The 27,122-nt window shown below is 44.7% G+C and overlaps 1 protein-coding gene across 4 annotated transcripts in view; it reads left to right on the forward strand.

Moving 5' to 3' along the window:
- The first annotated feature begins 425 nt into the window (after positions 1–425).
- SLC13A3 (solute carrier family 13 member 3) overlaps positions 426–27,122 on the forward strand; it is a 42,473-nt gene continuing 15,776 nt past the window's right edge. The window contains exons 1-6 of one of the 4 annotated variants that reach the window (XM_073309550.2): positions 426–591; positions 12,416–12,681; positions 13,154–13,317; positions 20,003–20,069; positions 20,846–21,031; positions 24,582–24,707. In XM_073309550.2, coding sequence (XP_073165651.1) covers positions 481–591; positions 12,416–12,681; positions 13,154–13,317; positions 20,003–20,069; positions 20,846–21,031; positions 24,582–24,707 — 920 coding nt within the window. In that variant the 5' untranslated portion in view covers positions 426–480. Of the gene's footprint in view, positions 592–2,580; positions 2,674–7,003; positions 7,098–12,415; positions 12,682–13,153; positions 13,318–20,002; positions 20,070–20,845; positions 21,032–24,581; positions 24,708–27,122 lie in introns of those variants that run through there. The other 3 variants (XM_073309553.2, XM_073309552.2, XM_073309551.1) reach the window with 3 other exon arrangements.

Genomic DNA, 27,122 nt, shown 5'->3' on the forward strand with positions numbered 1-27,122 from the left:
AGCTTGGGGAGGGGAAGCTGTTCTCTGTATCAAACAGCTCCCTCTCCTCCAGGCAACAGACAGGTGTCCTCTGCCGGGGACCCGCGCCGGCCTCTGGACTCCAGCTCCCGGGGCAGCGTGCGGGGGGCCTGCGGGTGGGGTGGCCGGAGCCTGGACAAGGCGGGATGGGGCTGGATGCGGGACCGGGGGTGGAAGGAATGAGGAGCGGGGTTGTCATGCGGGTGCGTGTGTGTGTGTGTATGTCCGGACGTGGGGGGCAGGGGAGGGGTGTCCGGAGCCGGGGTGTGTGTGTGCCCCGGGTAGAGGGGCGGGGTGTCCGAGGGAGGGGGCTGAAGGCCAGCAGCAGTGGCCCCGTGCTCTGTGCCGCCCCCAGGTAAGAGCCCTCCCTTCCTCCCCCCGGAGTAACTCTCCTCCCCCCGGGATAAAGCGGCGGCCCCTGCGCCCGGGCGCACTCGGGTCCAGCTGGGTGTCTGTCGGGCTATGGCAGCGATCGGAGCCCTAGTGAAGAAAGTGTGGAGTATCCGCCGGTTCCTGGTGTTACTCTGCACCCCGCTGGTGCTGCTGCCCATCATCATCAGCCTGCCCCCCAAGGTAACCCCTTCTCTTGCCCCCCCGCCCTTGGAGCCCCACAGGGGATCCCTCCCGCCTGCCCCCAGGGAATCCCGATTCCCCTGCTTGTCTCCAAGAGACACCTCCAGACCTGGCCCCCTAGCAACCCCCCTCCCTCCATCCCAGGGAGCCCCGCCCGCCGTGCTCGCTGCCCCGAGGGGAGCCCCTGCCCTGCCTGCCATGCTCCCTCCCCACATCTCTTCTGTCCCCTTTCGCAGGGCAAGTCACCTACCTGCCCCCTAGCCACTCCCCGCTGCCCTGCCTGCTCTGGGCCAGGTGCTCCCGCCCTGGAGCGCCCCAGCTGGAACCGATCCGCCACCGGCCCAGCGCCTCGTCTGCCCCTGGGGCCTCCCCCGGGCCGGGGCTGTCTCGCGGTCCCGGCGGAGCCCGGCCTTGGCGCCTTTGGATGCAGCAGGGACCGCAGCCAGCGAGCTGGTGTCCAACTCTTAGAACTTTCCGCCGGGTCTCTCGGCGCCAAGCGCCGGCTTCTCAGAGCCGCGTTTCGCTGGCACGGGGCGCCCGGCAGCGGGGACCCACAGCCAGCCCCGACTCCACGTGCGATGTATGCCCCGCTCCTGCGCTCCCTTCCCCGCTCTGCGCCCGGCCAGGGCACTGCGGAAAGGCTGCGCCCGTGCCCGGCTCCAAGTGCCCCCCTCCAGCCCGTCGGCACTCGCCGCACCTGGTACATGAGCGTGTTTTCCAGACCCTTTCCAGTCAAGTCATTGGCGACACTGGGGCTGGCTTCCATGCGGGTCTGAATCCCCTCCCCGGACAGCCTGCCCTCCCTGCTGACTGCCTGGGGAGAGCTTTCCCTCACCCACCAGAAGAAGACAAGGGAACCAGCCGCACTATGCCCTGAAGGAGCATTTCAAGTCAGGAGACCTCATGAACCTTCCCACCCCAGCTTTCCCCACCCGATCCTCAGTGTTTGCTTGATAAATGATAAATACCTGATGGAAACGGTGCCTCCAGCTCCATAGAGGGTAGAATGGCATTGGATTCCTGAGCCTGGGAAAACTGCACTGCACAGGGCCCCCTGCACAGATGGGGCCACACATCTCACAGGGGGAAAGAGAGAAGGCAGAGGGAATTAGATCTATGGTCCATACCCGCCAGAGTACACTACGGGTCAGACTCTACAGCATGGCATTAAGCCCCTGGCACGGTGAGCAGAGTCTGGCCTGAGGGTGAAAATAAGGCCGGATGACTGTGAGCCTATGACTGTGAGTTGCGCTGGCTGCTTAGCCATTACCCTGCGTGGTTTTATCCCTAACTGGTTTGGGCCGTGGCTACTCTGGCTCTCTTCCCCTGTTGTGCTACCACAGCTGTGGATAGCGTAGTTTCTTGAGCTAGATTCCTGCTTGGTTTAACTGCCAGGAAGGCGTTTTCTGAGGAGCGGTCCCTGTCGGGACACTGGAAGTCCATCATTTTTTACTCTGGGGGACTTGGGGTGGAAGTGAGTTCAGGGGCAGGGCCTGTGCTTAGTTTAACTCTTTTGATGTCTTGGTGAAAAGCTGCTTTGTTGTAGGATGCAGATACAGTGATGTTAACTGTGATGTGTATTTATATATTTGTGAAAGTGCCTAGAGATTTGGTGGGGCGGGGAGAGGGCAGCGATAGCTCCAAACAAACCAATCCAACCCAGGGTGGTGGGAATATTGACTAATGCAGAACTAAGCAAGAAGGGTCTCAGAACTGGCTACAATTAAGTGGAATATGCTAAGATCTGGCACTAACTAGTATGGGATTCTACTCTTTCAACCTTCCTAGGATACTGAGTACTTAGAATGTTTTTCATCAGTAGATCTCAAAGGGAAACTTAGGTACAGAGAGATGAAGTGACATGGCCAAGGTTACCCAGCAGGCCAGTAGAGCTACTAACCCAGGATTCCAGAGTCCCAGCATAGTGTTCTATCTACTAGGTACACTGCCTCCCCAACTGTAAGGCAATCCCAAGATCTACACCCAAGAACAGCTTTCTCAGGAGAGCCAAAAGTTGCAGGTTTGGTGTTAGCATTGTGGCTGGATTCTCAATAAAGTGATGCATGGACCACAATATGCCCAGTGAGTATTACATGGTTTCAATGGCTTGTTATCATTCCCTCTTACAAGCAGTGTTGCGAAATATGGCATTTTGCAGGTGTGGGATGTGCTTGTAAACAGGCAACCTTTGTTATCATGACTGACGAAGCTTCTTGAGTGAATATTTGGATTATTTTGTACAAGCTGTTTTTAGTTTAGGATTTGGGCTTGGGGACTGTGTGTTAGACAGCAGAGCAAGTGACATGTCTTTACAGTGAATGCTGAAAACCTTCTTGGGGAAATACAGGATTTTTACAAATCACACAGAGTTTGGCTAGATGTCTAGAATGACTTGTATTTCCTCTCAGGAGACTTGGGGTATTTCACCCCAATGATTGGGAAGTTTTTTGCCACTGACTTAAATGGGGCCAGGATTTCACCCTTGAATTCACATCATGACTCAGATCCACTTGAAAATGAATTTGTTCCTGTCAGCAAAAATTGGGCACAGTTCAGTATGTTTGGCAGTCTCTTCTCAAGAGAAGCTCTGGACTGGAACAACCATGGCTATAGCAGGTCATGATTCACGTGCATTCGCAGAGCTGTGTTGGGGACACCTGTGTAGTCTACTGACTTTGTGCATGGCTCTAGTCAGATAAAACCTACACATCCAAAGTCACAACATGAATCCCTGAAATAAAAAAGAAAGAAGAAGAAGAGGCAGGAACATTGTTTTAGTTGATGTCACCACACAGTAGCAGTGAGAATTCCTTTATGGAATTAAAATCCATAGTTTCCATTTTGCATAACTGTTGTTTTGGATGATGTCTTACTAAGTGCACATGAAATCTTTTGATTGTTTCAAAGGGCAGAAATAAGATTACATAACAGGTATCTAATTCCTTCTGCAGACTTGTAAATAGCTCATTATATTAGCTTGTGCATTCATTTTCTGTGGCTGAACAAGTGACTAAAACTTTTAATGGTTTCCCTTTTGAAGCTGACACTGATGTAGGTCCAGGCATACAATCTGTGGTAGAAGAAGCATGCTGTGTGTTAAATGCAGACTCTTGTCTTGGGGTATGTCTACACTACAAACTTAGGTCACCTTGCAGCCACCACAGTAATTACTGCAGTAGTGCCTGTCTACACTACTCTCCTTGAGTCGGTAGTGCGTGTCTTCACCAGGAGCACTTCCATTGACCTAAGAGGGACAGTGTGGGGAGCTGAGAGCCTGGTCTCTCAGCTCTACTGGCAGCTCCCTGCCAGGACCCTGGCTGCCCCACAGGCTCCTGGGGTCCTGGTGGGCTACCTCCCATTCTGCTCCCTGTTCCCCACCGGGAGAGGGGAAGTTGCCCAGGGCTTCCTGCCTGCCCCTTCCCTGCCAGGTGTGGGGAGGAAGTCACCCCAGCTTCTTGCCCTGGCTCCCAGCTGGGATCCGAGTCCAAAGTCCCCTGGGCTTCTCACCCTGGTTCCCAGCTGGGAGCAGGGTCCACCTGCCCAGCTCTCTGAGGGAGCAGGGCTTTCTTGTCATAAGCTGCCTTATGTCGACCTAACTTTGTAGTATAGACCAGCCCTTGGAAGCCCAGACTCAGCAGTTCTAATATACTGGTAGCTCACTCCTCATGTGCACGTCCACACAGTTCAGCATGATTTGCACTTTTTTGCTCTAGAAAGACCCAATATTTAGAAGAGTGGAGGGGATTGCAGCTCAGAACTGGGCATTGTGTGCGGGGGGTGCTGCAGATCAGTGTTTCGGCACATTGTGGGGTACAGTGCGGAGAGCCAAGGACTGGAATAGCAGTAGCGGCTGCAGGTCAGGTTACAGAGGCGTTGGCAGAGTTGCATGTGGCAAACTTTCACCGTGTCTGACTGAGCTATGTTAGCAATTAGTCTTTAATTTTCATGAGCTCTAAATTCAGTCTCAATTTTAAAAATTGCTGCTTCACTGCCATTACTATCTGTATTACTTTAAAGCCAAATTCCTGGTGTAGTGACTATAAATCAGGGCAGAATTTGGCCCTGCATGTTTAAAACAAATCTGAGCGGCAATTTCACTATCTGAACCATGCCGTCCTCCTTAAGTTTAGAGTATGGATGAGTCTACAGCTGGAAGTCACTCTTGCAGAGTGTCATTTGTTCACATTCGAGGTAAAACCTCGGGTGTCAAAATATAAATTGACTCATTTTTCTTGAGCAAGCAAAGAACCTTACTTAGGTATCCACGTGGGATTAAATTCTGAGGTCTGGAACTGTGTTTAACCTGTCCTGCACAGCCTCAGCAGCAGGCTGGGAAATGAAGGACACCGGTTACATATATAACAATGTTCACCAAGAGGCTTGAACAGGCAGTCTCAGCAGGTGAGGGGAGCCCATGTGGTGGCGTAGCAGATGGCATAGTGGCTTGTAAAAGGAACGTGTGGTGGCTGTGGAACATATGCCATTAACTGCCTGGCTGAAGTTAAATGACTGACTTAGAACGGACAGCTGCTAGAAACCTCATTGATTTGGGGGTTTCTCAAACCAGCTTCTTATGATCCAGGCCCTCAGTGAAGGTAATAAAGCTAGATCAGGTGCAAGTCCATGCATTGATTTAATATATAATCTATCTGTTGGCATAGTAGCTAAACCCTGATAAATATATATGATGAACACCCTGGGCCAGTACCTCAGCCCCCCGTCCTGGAAGCTTTGAGCAGCATAAAGCAGTTGGAAAGTTGCCCTAAGGCAAGCCCTGATTGTAGAGGAATCCCTTGGTAATAAGAAGCCACAGTAGCTAGCTCTATGCAGCCCATTCCCCACACCCTTAGGCAGGAGGGAGCACGACAGAGTTGGGTGGAGGGCAGAGTTCACTGTGCTCTGGTGAGCTATGCCAGTGTAATTGCCTCGAGGGGGGTATTAACAGTCAGTGGAAGTTAGATCTGGTGGGTATTGGTCCAGCTGTGCATTGTAGTGTTCAGTGATCACTCGGTGCTTAATGTGCTTTATTCTGTGTCCTGTTCCAACTAGCTAAGCAGCTTCACAGCACCCCTCACAGACTCTCTGCCTTGGAAGCTCAGCCCTTAAAGGCCCAGATCCTAATGTCACAGGTGGCCCCCACATCCACCCCTACCTTATGTACTGGAACCACACCAGTTCTGCTGCCAAAGGGCCCTCCACAGCCATGAAGGAGAGGCTGGATTTTGGCCATAACACAATACACTTCTTAATATCTTTTAAAGGGGACTGGAGATGTGGGGCCTAATGTACAGCATTTAAACAGAACCGTTATCTTAGGTCTCAGTTTGGCCTAAGCACTGAGCACTATGAGCACTATGGGGGCTGGGTGTGGGAGGTGGGGTTGAGTTATTCAAGGTCTTCAGGGTTTTTTAACTCTACTCCGTAAAAGCTCCACTGGAATTGTGAAGGCCAATTAATGTAAATGACAGATCCCCTGGAAAGCCAAACCAGCTGACCCAATTTCCATTCACAAGGGATGGATGACCCCCTCTGCATTGTGGGTCAAAGGGCAAAGATTCATCCGGACTTGCACTGGAACTGCAAGAAACCACAAACTTAACACGAGGAAAATCCTAAGTGGGCCAAGGCTTCCTGAAAAGATTTGAACTCCTCAGTGAACCTTTCAGTGGACATGATCCGAGTGTGCACCCAGGTGACATTCACCTGGCTAGGAGTTTCCTTATGAACAGTGGCACAGGGTGTTTCTCCGATTTTTGATAGCTTTGGGTGTCAGAGGATTGAAAGTCCACCAGTCAAGTTGGGGCCCTTCCATTGCTGCTCATCCCCCACCCCTCCATCCATACTGAGGGGACGCTGTTAAGAAAACTTCACCATTAGCCCCCTGCAGTGCAGCGACAGCTCCGGTTGTAAGCAGAGATACCACATAAAGAGGGCTGTGCGAGTACATACATTGGCAGACAGACTGCAGGATCCTGGCATGCTGACATTTGAATGGCACCTCCTGCATTTGTCAATGCTCTCTGAGGGAGTCACATCCTTGACGGAGGAGACCCTGGGGAAACTGGCATCATCTGTACTTCCACCTGCCTCTCTCACAGGTGGGACAGAGAAAGTCCTACCTCAGAGGCAGGTTTGGCTGGATTCCAGCACGTGCTCCCTCAGTGGGAGCTGAAACAATGAAAGGGCAATGTGTCAGACTATGCATTAAGTGCCACTGTCATAAATATAAAGGGAAGAGCGACCACCTTTCTGTATACAGTGCTATAAAATCTCTCCTGGCCAGAGGCAACATCCTGTTACCTGTAAAGAGTTAAGAAGCTCAGCTAACCCAGCTGGCACCTGACCCAAAGGACCAATAAGGGGACAACATACTTTCAAGTCTTGGGGGAGGCTTTTGTTGTGCTCTTTGTTTATGTGGTGGTTCTCTCTTGGGACTGAGAGAGGCCAGACAGAAATCCATCTCCTCCAACCCATCCTAATCCAAGTCAATATTGCAACCAGTATAGGTAAGCCAGGCAAGGCAGATTAGTTTATCTTTTGTTTTATCTGAATTTTCCCTGTGTTAAGAGGGAGGTTTATTCCTGTTTTCTGTAACTTTAAGGTTTTGCCCAGAGTGGGATCCTCTGTGTTTTAAGTCTGAATACCCTGTAAAGTATTTTCCGTCCTGATTTTACAGAGATGATTTTTACCTTTCTTTTTTTTAATAAAATCCTTCTTTTAAGAACCTGACTGATTTTTTCCATTGTTCCAAGATCCAGGGGTTTGGGTCTTTGATGATTTTGTAACAAATTGGTTAGGATATTATTCTCAAGCCTCCTCCAGAAAGGGGGTGTGTAGGGGTGAGGGAGATATTTTGGGGGAAGTCTTCTCCAAGTGGTCTCTTTCCCTGTTCTTTGTTTAAAACGCTTCTTGGTGGCAGCATACTGTTCAAGGACAAGGCAAAGTTTGTACCTTGGGGAAGTTTTTAACCTAAGCTGGTAAGAATAAGCTTAGGAGGTCTTTCATGTGGGTCCCCACATCTGTATCCTAGAGTTCAGAGTGGGGAAGGAACCTTGTCAGCCACAATGCAAGGTTTCCTGAGGAAGTGCATCTCCCTTACCACACTTTGCACCAAGGCCCCTCGGGTCACCCCCACCTCTCTGGCTGCTGCTGAAATTCTTGAATATCTAACCCAAGAACTGGAGGGGGAGTTGTGAACTTTGGGCATAGGGGGCACTTTTAATGAGCTGTGCAAAGTGCTTGTTACAACTGCTTCTAATGAACTCAGGGTCTACAGTCCCCTGGCTTGGCAGCATCTGCTGTAGCCAGGCCTGCTACCAGGGGCTCTAATCAAGTGTTTAATGCCCAATGCTGTCTAAAAACACAGGTTCAATCCCTTAATGAACACAGGTCAACTTAGAACTAACTCAGAAGCAAGATATAGGAGCTGGCAGGCTTGGAAGCAATGGATATCTCCTGCCTGGAGTAAGGAAACTTAACGGCTCCCAGGAAAAGGTTACAGCTCTCACATTTAAAAGCAATGAGCAGGAACTACTTTCAAACTATGTAGTAATAGTGGGTGTCTGAGGCTGACTGGAGATGATGGGTGGTGTCCATAGAGCCCAGTGGGCTAGCAGCATCAAGGTTGCGAGAGGAAGTGATTGCAAGAATGGGGTATGGTGCACTGGTGAGAAGGCATGTGCAGAATGAAAAGCAGTGATATCTATTGCTTAGAGTGGGGGCCTGGGAGTTAGGGCTTCTGGGTTCTATCTCTGCTTCTGGGAAGGGAGTGTAGTCTAGCCGGTGAGAACACAGAATTGGGATCCAAGCTCTGCCATTGATTTGCAGCGTGACCTTGGGTAAGTCATTTAACCTCTGTTTGCTAGCCAGAATGTTTGCAGACAAGGCATGTTTTACATGATGATTTACAGAATAATTGCAAGAAGCGAGTATTCTGAGTGGAAACCTGCTTGTGGTCACCCACTCCGTGATTAGACCATGTGACCAATCAAAACAATATGAATGTCAAATTGTGAACAGTTTGCAAGCAACCTGGAGGTTGATAGGTATTTGTATGCCAGATAATGGTGATCAAAGGTGAAATCCTCACCTCTGCTATGACCCCTTTACACTGGGCAGAAGGGCCAGAGTGTTGAATGGCGATCTAAAGGTTCTGGCCCGGGGAGGAATCCCCTGTCACAAGAACTGAGTAAGGTCCTCTCCCACCTTGGCTTTCCTGGCATAGGTGTGTGTGGCTGAGGGCCTCAGGGGTGTATTGGTTGTGGGGCTGTAGTACACAGCATGGCAGCCCAAGGAGGCTGTTGTAATTTGGAGAGGCCCTTTGATGCTATCCAAATTCTGCCAGGGGACTGTGACTATCACCAAGCCGCAGCATGGTTCCTCATTGTGGAGGCAGAGAAAGGGAGTTCTGAGTACCAGTAGCAGGTACAAGAGCTTAAGGTATCAATATGTGTGTATAGAAGTGGTTGCAAACTGTTAGCCTTACTGATTCTTCTCCCTAGCCTGTGACAAATGGCAGGGAGGGCTTAAGCAGCCAATGGGCTGATGAATGTGCATTGCCCAGCAAATTTTGTCTGACCAAGAAAGTCTTCCAATAGCTCCCATAACACTGTCCCTCCAAGTCCCTGAAGTCCCTCCAAGATGTCAGCTCATGCCTTTTGATGGGTTGTTCCTGTCCCCTCCTTCAAGCTGCCAGGCAGTGGAAGTCTGTCTTCTGCAGTAACACTTGCTAGGTGAGGCTTGGCTTCCTCTGCCATTGCAGAGTTCGCAGTAGGTACCATAGTATGAAAAATCCCGGATTCATCAGTGGAACAAAGGTATTTCTTGGGCACAGTGGAGCAGAGGCCATTCTCTAACGAGCCAGTTTTGTCTCTGGTAAAACTGGAAGCAGCTCCGGGGCAGTGCAGGGTTGCCCAAGACTTCCCTAGCAATCATTAAATGGTTAAAAATTAACCCAATCACAAGACCCACTTGAAAGTTTGCATTTGCTACCAAAAATTATCTGAACTTTAATTGAGCTAGAGACTTATTTATTCCCCAAATCCCTACGCTGCATGGGAGGGCGGGGGGAAGCAGAGTGGTGCTGGTATGCAACGGCTCTGCAGAGTGGGATATAGTATGATGGGCAGAAGGAACACATTGCTACATATTCCCTGGGTGATGCATGCTGCACAGACAGTATATGCATTGGATGTGGGGGACCTGACCACCCCACCAACTAGCAAAGCAGTTACCCTGGCCAAAGAACACTGGCTACGATGGCAGGCAAACATCAGTTGAATGTAGACACCTAACTCCCTTAATGCTTACTAACCAACCTCCCAGGGGCTGGGAGCACTAGTTCATTAACATTTGCAGAGTGCTTTGATCATTCAAAATGTTCAGTTTCATTAAGGACTTTTAGAGGCTGTGGGTGTTGTTCTTGGGGATCCTTACTCCTAATCAAAATTTGGGTGGGTGCTGTTGAAGATACACTCCTTGTTTTAAATGAAAACTTTTCTTTGGTTGGGGTCCAACCACTTTTTGTTCTGAACTAAGTTACATCAAGAAAATGACAGTTCTGTCAAAAATACCACATTGGCTATTTTTGTTATTGATTAATAGATGACACCACAAAATTGCAACGAGACACTTCAGAATGATGGTACAATTCTTCACGCCTGGTTGTGTCTGTAAACCTTGGCTTTTGATTCTGCACTGCAAGTAAATTATTAGACTACAAGTTGTATCCCATTGAGTTGAATTGCTTAATTCATATGTAGAAATTGTCAGTGTTCTTTTTGGAAAATAAAAACTCTTGTCTTTACAACTAGCCCTCTGAATTGTGCTTTTATCTAACCTGATCAGTTGAGAGCTTCGTTGATGGAGCTCTTGCACTGGGATGCTGACAAACAGCTTAAATCACTGGTACAAGAGACAGAACATGACACCTGAGTTGAAATTCATTTTGGTGAAACTTTCCTTTCTGGAAGCTGAAGAGGATTGGGCAATAGGGAAAAAAGGTCATTTGATCTTGCAAAGTTTCTGGAACTTGGACTGAGGGCAAAAAAATATTTGCATTACAGTCTGTAAACTCTGTTGGAAAACCCAGGGTGTTAGCAACCTTCATCTCATCTGAGCAGCATTGTAGGCAGAAGATTAACAACATAATTAGTCAAGTGGATCATTTCTCTGTTTCCTTTATTGCCGGCTCTCCCCACAATCACTCTCAAGGGCATAGAGGGGTCTCAGTGCAAAAGTTAATGCAGTCCCTGGAGGATTTATTGTTGCTGGTGTCTGGAAGGATCAATGCACATTTCCCTTCCCATTCCAGCCAGGTTTTGCTCCTCCTGCTCCCATCCCTGTGCAGATCCGTAGGCGTAAGGAATGGGAGGAAAAAATAGTGCATGAAGACAACTGACTTTCCTCTCGGTGACAAGGGAGATGTACCCACCCCTAATGTGGAGGCACAGAGCCTCCATACACATATCCCAATGCCCATGGCAAAGCCCCTGAGATGTGCATGGATATTAAGGAGTCCTTAGGTTCTAGGTCCTGAACCCTCCCTTCATTCCACAGAAGGAAAACTAGGGAAATGTGATCTAGATGAAATTACTGTAAGGTGTGTGCACAACTTGTTGAAAGACCATACTCAAAAAGCAGGTATCAAGGATTCACTGTCAAACTTGGAGGATTTATCTAGTGGGGTTATACAAGGGTCAGTGCTGGATCAAGTGTTGTTCAATATTTTCATTAATGACTTGGATAATGAAGTGGAGGGCATGCTTATAAAATTTGCAGATGACACCAAACTGGGAGGGGTTGCACACTTTTGGAGGACAGAATTAGAATTAAAAATTACCTTGATAAATTGGAGAATTGGTCTGAAATCTACAAAATGAAATTCAGTAAAGATGTGCAAAGTGCACTTGGGAAGGAAAAATCAAAGCACAACTACAAAATGGGAAATAACTGGCTACGTCGTAGTACTTTAGAAAAGGATTTGGGGGATACAGTGGATCACAAATTGAACATGAGCCAACAATGTGATGTAGTTGTGAAAAGGCAAATATTCCTGCATGTATGTGTAGAAATGTTGTATGCCAGGCAAAGGAGGTAATTGTTTTGCTCGCTTGGCACTGGTGAGGCCTCAGCTGGAGTACTGTGTCCGTTTTTGGGTGCTGCATTTTAAGAAAGATCTAGACAATTTGGACAGAGTCCAGAGAAGAGCAACAAAAATGCTAAAAGGTTTAGAAAACTTGACTTATGAGAAAAGGTTAAAAAAAACACTGGGCTTGCTTAGTCTTGAGAACAGAAGACTGAGGTGGACCTGATAATAGTCTTCAGATATATTAATGGCTGTTATAATGAGGATGGAGAGCAATTGCTCTCCACTGGAGGTAGGACAGGAAGTAATGGGCTTAATCTGCAGCAAGGGAGATTTAGGGTAGACATTAGGAAAAACTCTCTAACTATAAGGATAGTGACATACTGGACTAGACTTCCAAGGGTGGTTGTGGAATCCCTGTTATTGAAAGTTTTAAGAACAGGTTGAAGCAGCATGTGTCAGGGATGTTTTAGGTATGATCAGCCCTGGACTAGATGACATTTTGAGGTCCCTTCCAGCCCTGCATTTCTATGATTTTAATCCTGCCCCAATGGAATGATCTGGGGAAAATTCTACATAGATGAGGGGTGAGACCCTCCTATGCTCTCCCTACCCCTGCACACTGGTGGTAAGTGGCTGCATTTTACTTGTTCATGGTAAGTGTACCAATGTGCGAAGGCTTGTTTGTAACTCCAGAGCCGTCAGCTTCTCTCTCTCCATTTCCTTTTGCCTTTTCAGGAGGGAAAATGCCTCTATGTGATCCTCGTGATGGCCGTGTACTGGTGCACAGAAGCCCTGCCTCTGGCTGTGACTGCTCTGCTGCCAATCACCTTGTTTCCATTTCTGGGGATTCTCCCTTCGAACAAAGTTTGCCCACAGTATTTTTTAGACACCAACTTCCTCTTTCTCAGTGGTTTAATCATGGCGTCGGCCATCGAAGAGTGGAACCTGCACCGCAGGATTGCCCTGAAGGTTCTCATGCTAGTGGGAGTCAAGCCTGCAAGGTAACCTACAGACCAATGGTGATTGCTTCGTGCCCTAATTCCCCAGGCTCACGCTCTGGTGATTTCAACACGTGAGCTGAGCTGCAGATTGGCCAAGAAAACAGTACCACAAATAGTGAATAGTGCACACTAGTAAGAGCATTGCACACACCCCTGTTGTCTTCACACACACACACACACACACACACACACACACCCACACACCTTTTTCAGAGCTTGCTGATTTCATTAAGCTCAGGTTGTTTTCATTCCTTTGTTGGCTTGTAATGAAGCAGAGGAGAAATGTAACTACTTCAGCCTTGTCCTATTAGCACTTAACCCTGTAATACATGCTCTGGCATATTATAGGATAACCATAGCCAGCTTTGTTCTTGTTAATGTTATGAGACTGTGGCATGGGATTTTCTCTGCTGGAATCTAAAATTGACCTTGCAAAACACAGATTGTTAAACTTAATTTTTCTGCCTTCCAGGCTGATCTTAGGAATGATGTTGACAACTTCTTTCCTGTCCATGTGGTTAAGCAATACAGCCTCCACCGCTATGATGCTTCCAATCGCAAATGCGATTCTGAAGAGCCTCTTTGGAGAGAAAGAAGCATCTAAAGCTCTCAACAGAGAAAATGAAGAAAATCCAGGTAGCTCACATAGTGCAATAGATTGCACAATCTGGGGACAGTCCTGTTCCCAGTGAGCTCTGTGACTAAATTTCCATTGACTTCGATGGGGACAAAAGCAGGCCTGTTAGCTGGAGTTTAATATATATTGGAATGCCCTTTTTAATAGAATATGTTTCATTATGGAGGTGAAAGGGCATTGGAATGTTACCCTCTCTCAACACTCCCCTTCATCCTGGCTCCTCCGCCTGCCATGCGGATCAGAATAGATTCCTGTGAGCCACGGTTAACCTCGATACCGGTTGGGAGCCGTGAGCTATTGAATAAGACATTTCACCGGACAAACCTGGTGAGGTGGAGCATTTGATTTGCAAATATGTCCTGGGGCAAAAAGGGAAAGGGTGGGTGATACATAGCAAAGTAATGGCGCAAATAAAACACATCCAGATGCAATGGTGATGAGACTCATAGAATCATAGAATATCAGGGTTGGAAGGGACCCCAGAAGGTCATCTAGTCCAACCCCCTGCTCAAAGCAGGACCAATTCCCAGTTAAATCATCCCAGCCAGGGCTTTGTCAAGCCTGACCTTAAAAACCTCTAAGGAAGGAGATTCTACCACCTCCCTAGGTAACGCATTCCAGTGTTTCACCACCCTCTTAGTGAAAAAGTTTTTCCTAATATCCAATCTAAACCTCCCCCACTGCAACTTGAGACCATTACTCCTCGTTCTGTCATCTGCTACCATTGAGAACAGTCTAGAGCCATCCTCTTTGGAACCCCCTTTCAGGTAGTTGAAAGCAGCTATCAAATCCCCCCTCATTCTTCTCTTCTGCAGGCTAAACAATCCCAGCTCCCTCAGCCTCTCCTCATAACTCATGTGTTCCAGACCCCTAATCATTTTTGTTGTCCTTCGCTGGACTCTCTCCAATTTATCCACATCCTTCTTGTAGTGTGGGGCCCAAAACTGGACACAGTACTCCAGATGAGGCCTCACCAATGTCGAATAGAGGGGAACGATCACGTCCCTCGATCTGCTCGCTATGCCCCTACTTATACATCCCAAAATGCCATTGGCCTTCTTGGCAACAAGGGCACACTGCTGACTCATATCCAGCTTCTCGTCCACTGTCACCCCTAGGTCCTTTTCTGCAGAACTGCTGCCTAGCCATTCGGTCCCTAGTCTGTAGCTGTAGACTCATATTGATACCTAGACAGGTAGAGAGACACAGCCAATACCTCTTTTAAACAATAACTTTTTGCAGTTAGTGGCCCTATCTGCAGGCTCCGGGTAAGACAGTCACTGCTCTTTAGGCCCTGATCCTGCACCACTAAAGTGGATGAGAGCTATGCCATTGTCTACCGTGGGTTTAGGATCAAGCCTTTACAGCACACAACCTTTTTCAGTGGGGGTGTGATTGGAGCAAGGGATTGGAGTCAGGATTCGCTGTCACTGACTTGCTGTGTGATCCTGGGAAAGTCATTTCTCCTCTCTGTTCCTCTCTTTTCCCAACTGTAAAATGGAGATAACAAGGTGGGGGAGGGGGGTTAGAGGGTTAAATGAGGCTTATAAACCATTGAGATATCTTCAGGAGTAGTGCTGTAGAAATGCTAAGGATTATTAATAAACAGCTATTGCACAAGGTTCAATCAGGGAGCTTAGTAATTGGGAAAAAAATCTTCCCCAGTAGCTTGATTGTTCACAAAATAATTTCCAGGGAGGTTGCTTTTCTGGCAGACAGTGATGAAAAACAGCAAAATAGAAATGAAATCCCCGCTGAAGCTATTAATGATGGTTAGGGTAGTAGTAGTTTCTCTCTCTTACGTCTCCTAATTGCCTTTGTGAACTGCAGAAACGGAAGTAGCACTTACTAAGTAATGGCTTTTTGGTTGCTGCTGATTCCTGAAATGTAGAAAACTGAATTCAAGCATACACATGTTCTTACAGAGTTGTAATTAATCAGTCACAATCAGTGCAGGACAATCATGAGATACTTTTGATCCAAGCCATTTTGTTGCTTTCTCTCTACGAATTTTTAATCCTGCACATTTTTAGTCTACTACAAATGGTCACTCTTTTTTGTGATCTTTCAGAATTAGAGCATTTAGTGAATTTGATCTTTAACTTTCTTTAACCCTGTCCTATGAGCTGATTTTATTATTTATTTACAATGTTTATTATGTTAGTGCCTGAGGAACAACTAATACTGGGGCCCGATGGTAGCCCATTGTGCTAGGTACTGTACATACTGTCCCTGTCCCAAGGAACTTACAATCTAAACAAGCAAGACAGTCAGGTCAGTGGAAAGGGCTATAACATACAAACAGAATCAACAGAGTGATGGTTTGCAGATATGTTAGCTGCATCATTGTCATTTTTGTTATTTATTTGGAAGTTGAGATTTGCCAGTACAGTAGGTAGAAGTGAAAGAGAAATTCACAACTGAAATATAGGGTGTCAAAATGCAGATATCCTAGTATCTCTTTGTCTGGGAGAAAGGTTGACATCAGTAACAGTGGAGCCTACTTTGGCTCTAATATGAATGCCAAGACACACTTGCCCTTTTCTCTTATCCTCATTGTATTTAGAAATTAGAATGGGAGCTTCAGCTGTGATCTGGACAATGCAAGCTGAATTTCTTGAATGAACCCCAAATCTTGAAGCAATTTCTCAGTCAAGAACAATGAATTTGGTTTGTGTCTAGAAAGATGATGAGAACTGTGAACCAGGTTTTTCCTTAAGGTTTTATCTGTTATCAAAACTTGGCTTAACACCAGGATTGGTGTCACAACTAGGTTTAGGTTTTGTTGCCCAACTTTTGCACAGCTTGCATGAAACGAACAATTTACTTGCTACCTTTGGAAAGAGCTACATTCATTTTAAACGTCCAAGATATAATCATATACATTACAAAAAATTAGATGAGCAAGAATATTGCAAAATGGGCTCCATTTTGAGCTGCTTTTAAGAATGACATCTGATGATGTGCATGTGCAAATCTGCATGGGTACATTTAAAAACAATTAGGAGGCTAGAAAATTAGTCTAGTTGTTGGAAAAAACATTTTAGCTGGGAAAATATATTAAAAGAATTTGTACCGTTCGAGTGCATTTGTCTTTCAGAATGAACCTCAAAGGCTAAGAAATTACCTGAATAATTAGCTAAATAATTTAAATTACTGTATATCACTGACAAACTGATCATATATATATGTATATATATAATGGTCTGCAAAAATTGATGAGAAAAGCCTTGAGCCTGGAAACACTTAATCTTTGCTCATGTGAATGAACTAATACAGATATGTAAGTAAGTGTTTGTGGAATCGAGGTCATAGATTGCTGAGGGCATTGACTAGTGTTCACCCACAGAAGATACCACATTTATGGGTACCTTTATAAGAAACTAGGTAAATCGTAAATGATAGTTGAAGTTTGAATGACTCACTTGGGTTTAACAGTGTTTGGATAATTGTCCTTCCATGAAATATCCAACTGTCCTTGATTTTCAGAGTTGGGATAGAAACCCGCTGAGAACAGGGTTTCATGTGACTTCCGGAATTTTCTATTTTGAGGCTGGCTATAAATTCCTTAGGCACAACCTTAATTAATTTGCCTTATATTCTGACACTTCCACATATATACCCCATGACATCCACATGATCAACTGCAGAGCCAAGTGATAACAAATGTATCCTGCACCTTTGACCACCTCATCTCTCTGCCCGCTAATCCATCTCTGCCAATATTTCATTCCTCTGAGCAGCTTTAAACAGCTATTTAAAAATTTTTCCTCCTGAATGTAGATTTTCTTCTGCAGAATCACATGGGGCATGTCCTGCAGTCCAACAAGGCTAGGAACAGAAGCTTCATATCGTTAGAAAGTTATGAATTCATAGCTCCGCCCCTCCTTTTGTAATCTTCTTGGCAGGTTGCGAGATATCAGCTCTCAGCATGTTACATTTTTAGGGATGGAAAAGTTATTTTTAATATATTTTAGAAACCTCTAAAAGTTCATAGTGATGATCTTCTTCCACCATGCCTGAAGAGTTGGGTTCATGTTATTAAGTCACCTTGTCTTTACTGGCCAAGGGAGTCTAATAAGAGTACAATAGTGTTAAACCTAAACTTTATCTAAAGCAGTCTTCCTGTAAAGTATGTAGCCTACAGATTGTATGATAATACAGCACTGGATGATGGGTTTATTGGCACACGTTTGGGATAACCTGCATAACTCACGACTTCATCAATCACTGGGAATGTCAAGCTTCAGAGGTGTAGCCGTGTTAGTCTGGATCTGTAAAAGCGGCAAAGAGTCCTGTGGCACCTTATAGACTAACAGATGTATTGGAGCATGAGCTTTCATGGGTGAATACCCACTTCGTCGGATGTATGTAGTGGAAGTTTCCAGAGGCAGGTATAAATATGCAAGCAAGAATCAGGCAAGGGATAATGAGGTTAGTCCAGCGAGATTGAAGTGTTCTCCTGTAGGTTTTTGTATATTGCCATTCCTAATGTCTGATTTGTGTCCATTTATGTAGGAGAACACTTCAATCTCGCTGGACACACACTAGCAGATTTAAAGGTAGCCATCCTGCAGCAAAAAAAATTCAGGACCAGACTTCAAAGAGACACTGCTGAGCATCAGTTTTTTGCAAATTTGACACTATCAGCTCAGGATTAAACAAAGACTGTGACTGGCTTGCCAGCTACAAAAGCAGTTTCTCCTCCCTTGGTGTCCACACCTCAACTGCTCGACGAGGGCCTCATCCTCCCTGATTGAACTAACCTCGTTATCCCGAGCCTGATTCTTGCTTGCATATTTATACCTGCCTCTGGAAACTTCCACTACATACATCCGATGAAGTGGGTATTCACCCACGAAAGCTCATGCTCCAATACGTCTGTTAGTGTATAAGGTGCCACAGGACGCTTTGCCGCACTGGGAATGTGGCCATCATGCAGTGTCTTTTTTTCTCTCTCTCTGCTTAAAAAAAAAAAAAAGAGTTCTCAGCCTTGGGAGTGCAATGCCCCAGGAGGCCTGTGAACAGGTGTCAAGGGGTGGATCCTTCCCATATTGCTATATGGGAGAGGGTTTGGGCCCAGTATGAAAGACATTGAGAACATCTAAAATAGACAAAATGAAATTTACACTCTAGTTTAAAAGGCCAGCACAAGGCTTAAGTGGGATTTAAATGGTGCATAGGCTTTGGTTTGGCCCTCTATTCCAAAGTTGACATTTACCCCTAGAGAGAGAGAAAGTTCTCATTCACCAATGGGTTAATTTTCTTCCTTCCAATTACATCCCTTTATTATAGCTTCCTTGGAATCAAAGCTCAGCTTTCCAAGAGAATTAACTCTGATTCCACACATTAGCAATGTGTAAAACATGACATTGCAAAGTTCCCTGGTTCACTGAGCTTGATCTCTTCAGTGTACGAGTAAACAGGTCCAAAGACTTTGACCATTGTGTCCTCTCCCCATAGTTCACTACATTTTCTTGAAGGTAAGAGAAGGCAATGTTTGTGGATGAAGTATGTGCAGGGAAAGCTGGGAGGAAAATAGCACTGAGTCCATGCCCATGATGATCAGCAGGGCATTTTGATTGTTAGTAACCCTAACCCTAGGCCTCTGAATCCTAAAACGTACAACAACATGGCAAGGGTAGCAAGGTTCAGCAACACAGCAAACATCAAGTGTAATGAAGGACTGTGCTTCTGGCTTAAATCTAATAAAATTCACTATCTCCCTAAGACCAAGGTAAAAATCTGGGGAATGGGGTTTTATAAAAATGTATTGCCCAAATGTGCCATTTTACTCAGAACTGCATGCAGAAGCGGCTTGTCAGATCCAAAGTCCCCCCATGCTTTCTTAGGACTTATGCCCTGGGGTTGGCCTTCAGAGGATTATGCTCTACTTTGGGAGTGTTCAGCCTTTGGAATGTGTGGCTTTCAGAGGGCTGATAGGCTCTGAAAATTGCCTGTGCTCTCTGGGTGAAATTAACCCATGTGAAGATGACCTGGGATAATGCCTCATCACCACTATGTCCTACTCTAGCCTTCAAAATGGGATTGGAGGTGGGAGCGAAGTGGTGCGTGGGCTTTGGACTGGTTTTCTGCATGGGGCTGAAATTTCACCCTCTTAGAGCTTATCCTTTGGGGGAAAGTGATTTTGGGACAGGGACAATCTTGATGTCATTCAAGGCCAAACAATTTTTAAAAATTCCGATAAAATTATTTGGAGTCCTAAAAACAAACCACAGTTTACCGAAAAATAAACACCAAATACCCAAGAGGTTAAATTACGAAGTGGAAATACAGTCTGCATTAGAATATCCATGTCACTAGAGATGTAAAAAAACTCTGGATCAGATGTAGCCTGGCCTGGTTGCACAGGAGGAGCTGAGTTTGTCAAGGTGCGGGAGAGGCTTCCAGAGATTGTTGGAGCAATGCTATACACAGTGTCCTACAGTGCACCGTGGTGGCCGTGGGGAGTGGGCCGTACTGCTGCCTGTGCCCTGGCCTCAGATCAGCAGGAATGTATTTTACTTCTTCTGCCTCCTTGCGCTTCATCCGCAGAGAACTCTCTGTGTGTGGAGGGAATTTTCCGCTCTGAAAATGGCTGCCCTTTCCGTTCCATTGTCTGGGTCAGGGAGAGTTTTTCTAGATGATTTAAACTGTTTTAAAGTCCTAATCTTTCTTTTTCAGCCTCTTTACAGCAGAATAAACTTTACACTGTATCAACTGAGCTGCAGTTTCTGGCAAGTACGGAGGAGTAAGTTAACTATAAAGTTTGTATTGGAGAGTTGAGTGAGGAAATTATCCCCTCAGATAGAAACAGCCTTAGGAGTGTGAAATTCAATCAATGAAACTCTTTTGATTCTACCTGTTACTCCATTTCCCAACTACCAACAGCCTGACCAGAGAAATCCCTCTCCAGTATATTCAACAAGACAGCACAGGGCCAAATTTTCAGGCCATTTTGAAAATGTGATGGGAGGTGTCTGCTGCTGGGGAAGTGTCTGCATTGCTTTTTTGAGAACAATTAATGTGTCAGGCGGCAGGTTTAAATCACCAAGATTTACATCTCTCTGATGGTCCAGGTTTGATATGTAAATGATGTAGAAATAAATATCTTCCCCAGGAATAGACTCTTCTTGCCACTCCGTAGCTTGAGATCATCAAAGGCCTTTTCACATTTTAACATGAAGAGTATTGACTTTTTGTTAAGTTTTTTTTGACGGCCTGATCTTACAAAGTGCTGAGTGGCTCCTGGGAGGTGTGAGCACCTTTAACTCCTCTTGAGGGCAGTCAAGGGTGCTCAGAGTTTCGTGGGACCAGTCCAGTACAGAGTGATTCTCAATCATCAGCTGAATAATGAGGATGTTAAGCAGGCCCCATGTGTTGCAATATTCTGCATAGACGTCCCTTGGGATATTGCTAATCTCGTTGCTAAAAGATGAGAGTTTTCCTTTTGTCTAGGTTCTGAATTGGTTACACCTGTATTTAAACCAGGGCTTTCAATGGAGTCTCTTTTGGAATGTTTTAAAGCAAAGATCTGATGGAGGAGAAGGAAGTTGCCACTGAAGTTCCCATGGATTTAAAGAAAGAGGACGAATACAGGGCAAACGTATGGAAAGGTTTCCTCATTTCAATCCCTTATGCAGCCAGCATTGGAGGTACAGCAACGCTGACAGGAACGGCACCAAATCTCATCCTTCTAGGACAGCTAAAGAGGTATGGGAGGAAATCCTTAGGAAGCCAGGTCCCTAGGAGTACAATCGGTTTATGAAATTTCTGCTGATCTGCACTTTCTATTAGAGGGAATTCTACAAAATTAAGACATCACATGTTTGCTATAGGAAATTCACCTTTGGGCAGAGGCCAGGTATGTGAAGTTCCTGCCCTCAGAAGCAAGTTTTGGAAAAAGCAAGTGGCAGTAGGGATTCAAAAGGAAATGGCTCCTTCAATCTTAGTTACAATACGTGGGTTGTCACCCTAATGCTATTGGTCCTGATCTGCAAAACACTATACATATGTTCTTGGGACTTAACCATATGCTTAAAATCAAGCACTTAGAATCACAGAAGTGTAGGACTGGAAGGCACCTCAGTCTTATGGACCCATAATCCAGTCCCTTGCATTCAAGGCAGGACTATGTAATAACTAGACCATTCCTGACTGGTATTTATCTCACCTGTTCTTAAAAACCTCCAATGACACAACCTCTCTAGGCAATTTGTTCCAGTTCTTACCCACCCTGACAGTTAGGATGTTGTCCTTAATGTCCAACCTAAACCTCCCTTCCAGCAATTTAAGCCCATTGCTTCTTGTCCTATCCTTAGAGGTTAAGAAGAAGAATTTTTCTTCTCCTTTTAAAAGCCTTTTATGTACTTGAAAACGGTTATCATGTCCACTCTCAGTCTTCTCTTTTTCAGACTAAACAAACCCAGTTTCTTCAGTCTTTCCTCATAGGTCATGTTTTCTACACCTTTAATAATTTTTGTTGCTCTCCTCTGTACTTTCTATAATTTATCCACATCTTTTCTGAAATGTGGCAACAAGAACTAGACACAATACTCCAGTTGAGGCTTTATCAGTGCTGACTACAGGGGAAGAATTACTTCTCATGTCCTGCTTATAATACTCATGTTGATACATCTCAGCATGATGTTTGCTTTTTTGGCAACAGTGTTACACTGTTGACTCATATTTAGCTTGTGATCCATTATTATCCCTAAATCTCTTTCCACATTACTCCTTCCTAGGCAGTCATTTCCCATTTTGTATGTGTTCACTAATTGTTCCTTCCTAAGTGGAGTACTTTGCATTTGTCCTTATTGAATTTCATCCTATTTATTTCAGACCATTTCTCCAGTTTATTCGGATCATTTTGAATTTCAATCCTATCCTCCAAAGCACTTGCAACCTCTTCCAACTTGGTATCATCCACAAATTTTATAAGTGTACTCTCTATGCCATTATCTAAGTAATTTATGAAGCTATTGAACAGAACTGGATCCAGAACCAGTTCCTGCAGGACCCCTCTTGATGTGCCCTTCCAGCTTCACTGTGAACCATGGATAACTACTCTCCGGGAATGGTTTTCCCGGAAGTTATGCAACCACCTTATAATAGCTCCATCTAGGCTATATTTCTCTAGTTAGTTTATGAACAGGTCATGTGAGACAGTATCAAAAGCCTTACTAAAGTCAGATATACCATATCTACCACTTCCCCCCATCCACAAGGCTTGTTACCACGTCAAAGAAAGCTATTAGGTTGGTTTGACATGATTTGTTCTTAACCAATCCGAAGTGAGCTGTAGCTCATGAAAGCTTATGCTCAAATAAATTGGTTAGTCTCTAAGGTGCCACAAGTACTCCTTTTCTTTTTGCGAATACAGACTAACACGGCTGTTACTCTGAAACCTGCCATGTTGACTGTTACTGATGATGTTATCTTCTCTGTGTTTGCAAATTGATTGCTTGATTATTTGCTCCATTATCTTTCCGGGTACTGAAGCATATGACAAGCTGGCAGACTGGTCTGTAATTTCCCGGATTCTCCTTATTCCCCTTTTTATAGATTGGCACTATATTTGCCCTCTTCCAGTCCTCTGGAATCTCTCCTGTCTTCTATGAGTTTTCAAAGATAATCGCTAGTGGCTCAGATATTTCCTCAGTCAGCTCCTTGAATATATTGCATCAGGCCTTAATGACTTAGAATCATAGAATACCATGGTTGGAAGGGACCTCAGGAGGTCATCTAGTCCAACCCCCTGCTCAAAGCAGGACCAATCCCCAATTTTTGCCCGAAATGGCTCCCTCAAGGATTAAATTTATAACCCTGGGTTTAGCAGGCCAATGCTCAAACCACTAAGCTATCCCTCCCCCAGGGGACGTGAAAACATCTAGCTTGTCTAAGTAATTTTTAACTTGTTCTTTCCCCATTTTAGCCCCAGATCCTATGTCATTTTCACTGACGTTCACTATGTTAGACGTCCAAACACTAATAACCTTTTGGGTGAAAACTGAAACAAAAAAGGCATTTAACACTTCTGCTATTTCCACAAGTTCTGTGATTGTCTTTTCCCCCCTCATTGAGTAATGAGCACACCCTCTCCTTGGTCTTCCCCTTGCTTCTAAGGTATTTTTTCTTGGTACCCTTTATGTCTCTAGCTAGTTAATCTCATTTTGTGCCTTGGCCTTTCTAATTTTGTCCCTACATGCTTATGTTGTTTTATTTATATTCATGCGTCATAATGTGACCAAGTTTCTACTTTTGTTAGGACTCTTTTTTTTGAGTTTCAGATCACTGAAGATCTCCTGGGTAAGCCAGGGTGGTCTCTTGCCATACTTCCTGTTTTTCCTATGCAGTGGGATAGTTTGCTCGTGTGCCCTTAATAATGCCTCTTTGAAAAACTGCCCGCTCTTTTGAACTGTTTTTCCCTTTAGACTTGCTTCCCATGGTTAAATGTTTTGGTGAACCAGGGCAACAGTGAGCACTTTATAAGTTGTCCATTATGTGGTGAAAAAGGAAAACAAGGCACACACTATTTCTGTCCTGGATGGCAGTGTTGCCTAGTGGCTAGATCACTAGACTGGAACCCAGTAGACTCTGCCGCTGGGTGAATGTGGACAAGTTCTTTGTGCCTCAGTTTCTCCATCTATCAAATACAGATGATACTGACATCTTTTGTAAAGTGCTTTGATTATTATTAAACACTAAGAGGCTCCCCTATCTGAAAAAGTAGACATAGTGTTGCCAATGTAAACCTGCAGTTATGTCTCAACCATGCAGTGATCTACATAGAAGGTTCTTCCTAGACATGGATGAAAGTGGTTCTGTTTGTGTAGAGCTCTTCTGTAAGGTTCACGTTCAGGCACTCTTACGGTGGGTTCTACCATGAATTAGGATTAGTTAGTTAATTTCTATAAAGTGCTAAATATTGCGTGGTGTTGTTATTTGGGAATTCCTGCAAATTTAGAGAGCTACATTTTCAAGATGTCTGTTCCAAAATGCCATTTCAAATTGTCCATTTAAATTCTTTGAAGCAGGGACTCTTTCTTACTACATACTTGTACAACTCCTAGCACAATAGGGTCCCAATCTCAGTTGGTGCTGGTTGGCACTATTGAGATATAAATAATCACCTTTTTAAAACCTGTGCAGCTGGAAAGTTTGCATGACATTTTGATCTTGATTTCAGATGTTTGTTCCCCTTCATTTCATGTGAAAGGGGTGTTCCACTCCTCAGATTAATTAGCTTTCCCCATTTTTGAAGTTTTTTTCCAGAGTGTGATGTGGTGAACTTTGGATCCTGGTTTGTATTTGCATTTCCTTTAATGCTGCTTTTCCTTTTCCTGGGATGGCTGTGGATCAGTTTCCTGTATGGGGGAATTAACCTAAGGTACTTTTATATCTAATCTATTTGTATGCTTTAATCTCATTATGACTACAGTGTAAATAAGCAGTTTATCTGGTCCTGTTCCAAAGCCCAGTGAAATCAATGGGAATCTTGGTTCAGGCCCTTAAACATTTCATCTGTACATGTTGTAATAACTCAGTCCAAATTTGTTCTGCACGAAGTTAGATGTATATCATTCATGTTCAGCTAAAAGCTCCTATTTGAGTAAATTCAGTGTGATGAATAATGAAAGTGTCCTATAAGTGATGAATGCAGAGCCCATAATTATAATATTATTTTGTATTCTGATCAGAAAGTTCATGGGAGAGATTTCGAAGGGTAGACCTGGTCAGAAAAAATTGATGAAGCACATTTTTGGAGAAAAACTTTATGCACTTTTGAAAATCTCACCCAAGGCTCTCAGTTTACAGCTCGCTTTAACTAGCCTGCACATCTGATCCTGCAAATGTTGGGCACACAGTCGTTTGGAGGTGCACATGGGCATTTGTGTGCACAGATCTGGCAGTTAGGTAGTTGGCCATCCAACTGACATGCACAGTAATGTGATCTGCATGTGCAGTCAGTGAACATAGAGTTTGCAGGCTCTATTTACTGCCTGATCCTGTGCCCAGGGAAGTTAGTGGCAAAGCTCCTATTTACTTCAGTGCAGAAGCATATACAGTTTCTAAGAGATGCTTTTGAATTTGTTTTTTGTTAAAATGTTTATTGGTTTTTAACTTCAGGAGAAAAAAAGAAAAGGAAAAAAAAAACCAGGTGCACGTTACCCAAGTATATAATTATACCAGTGACACAGAAAACAGAAATTACTAGGGAACTTTTTCAATGCAATAGGAAATAACCAGTGTAAGTCCCTGATCCTTCAAACATGAAAGCATGTACGTAACTTTGTTCGTCTGATTCAGCAATGCACTTAAGCATGTGCTTAATTTTGAGTCTGTGTTCAAATCCCATTGATTTCAATAAGAGTTAATAATTGCCTTGCTGAACTGGGGCTTTAAGTAATCCCACTGAAGTCATGTATTTAAGGATTCTCTGTACTAAAAAAGTTATACTAGTGTAACTATGTTGGTTAGGGGTGTGGTGTTTTTTTTAACCAATATAATTATACTGATCTAAACCCTAGTGCGGAGGTAGTTATACCAGTATAACAATGCCTTACACACCACCTGGAACTGGAATAAATTATACCAGTATAGACACTTGTTTGTGTCAACACTAGGATTATTTTGCTGCTCTAACTATACCAGTACAATTAAACTTTCTAGTGTAGACAAGTCTTAAGTGTTGGCAGGGTCAGGGCCTAGAAAAATCAAGCTAAAGAAACACAAACAGAAATTGTGCAGCCTATTAAAGAATCCAGATTTTGACCTGGTCTACACTTAAAACTTAGGCCAACATAGGTATGGCATGCAAGGATTTGAAAAATCTAACTCCTGAATGCTGCAGCTATGCGAACCTAAATCTCCAGTGTAGACACAGTTTTTATCACGGCTTTGGAGCGGAGCCCGGAGCTGGAGCGCGGAGCAGCTCCGGAGCAATGGAGCTGCAGGTTTTTGTTTGGAGCTGGAGCGGAGCCGGAGCACAGCTCCAAAGCCCTGTTTTTTATAGGTCGCCAGAAGAATGTTTCTGTTGACATAGTACCATCACTCAGGGAGGTGCAGCAAAAGCATTTATTCAAAAGCATTTTAGATAACAAGGGGTTGTCTTGATGTCCTTGGGTAAAACTGCAGCTACTAAAAGAATCAGAGTACTGTGTAAGGGGCTGTCCATAAATTACGTAATGCATTAGGGGGTAAGTGGGTTCTTAATCTTGTGTTTGTTTCAGTGTTAGTGTTACAAAGGGTGGGTGGGTCTTTAACATCACCAATAAATGTGTTATGCAATTTATGGACATCCCCAATATCTATTTGAGAATCAGGAATTTTTGGATGGTCAAACATGCATCTTTATAAAGGATCTAACCATTGGACATCCATTTAAAACAACAAATGAATTAATCAGTCTTAGTATCACAGAATCGGATATCTAATGGTGTAAGTCTGGCTTTTCAAATGTAATCAAGGTCCCAGGAAGTATTAGAAATGTATTTTAATCACATGACGCTGATGGGACACGAAGCAGCTGGTGATGAATATATCATTCATATGCACACGTACTGTCTAAGAGTAGGCTGTGTACTAGTCCAGGGTTCCCTGCTTAAAAGGCTTAGCCTGGCTAATGAAGAGAAGCATATTAAAATGCCAGTCCCTGTTGTTAAAAATTCCTCACATATTTGTTCATCATCAGCGAGTGCTTTGCATAAATTAGAGATTGCCCAGAAAGTTGTTGGTGACTTGAGAAGGTGGGGGAGGGGAGGGGAGATCCTTATTTCCCACCTTGCTTTCTTTTCGATCAAGT

This window comes from Lepidochelys kempii, chromosome 13 (genome assembly GCF_965140285.1).
Source record: "Lepidochelys kempii isolate rLepKem1 chromosome 13, rLepKem1.hap1, whole genome shotgun sequence".
NCBI lineage: Eukaryota > Metazoa > Chordata > Testudines > Cheloniidae > Lepidochelys > Lepidochelys kempii.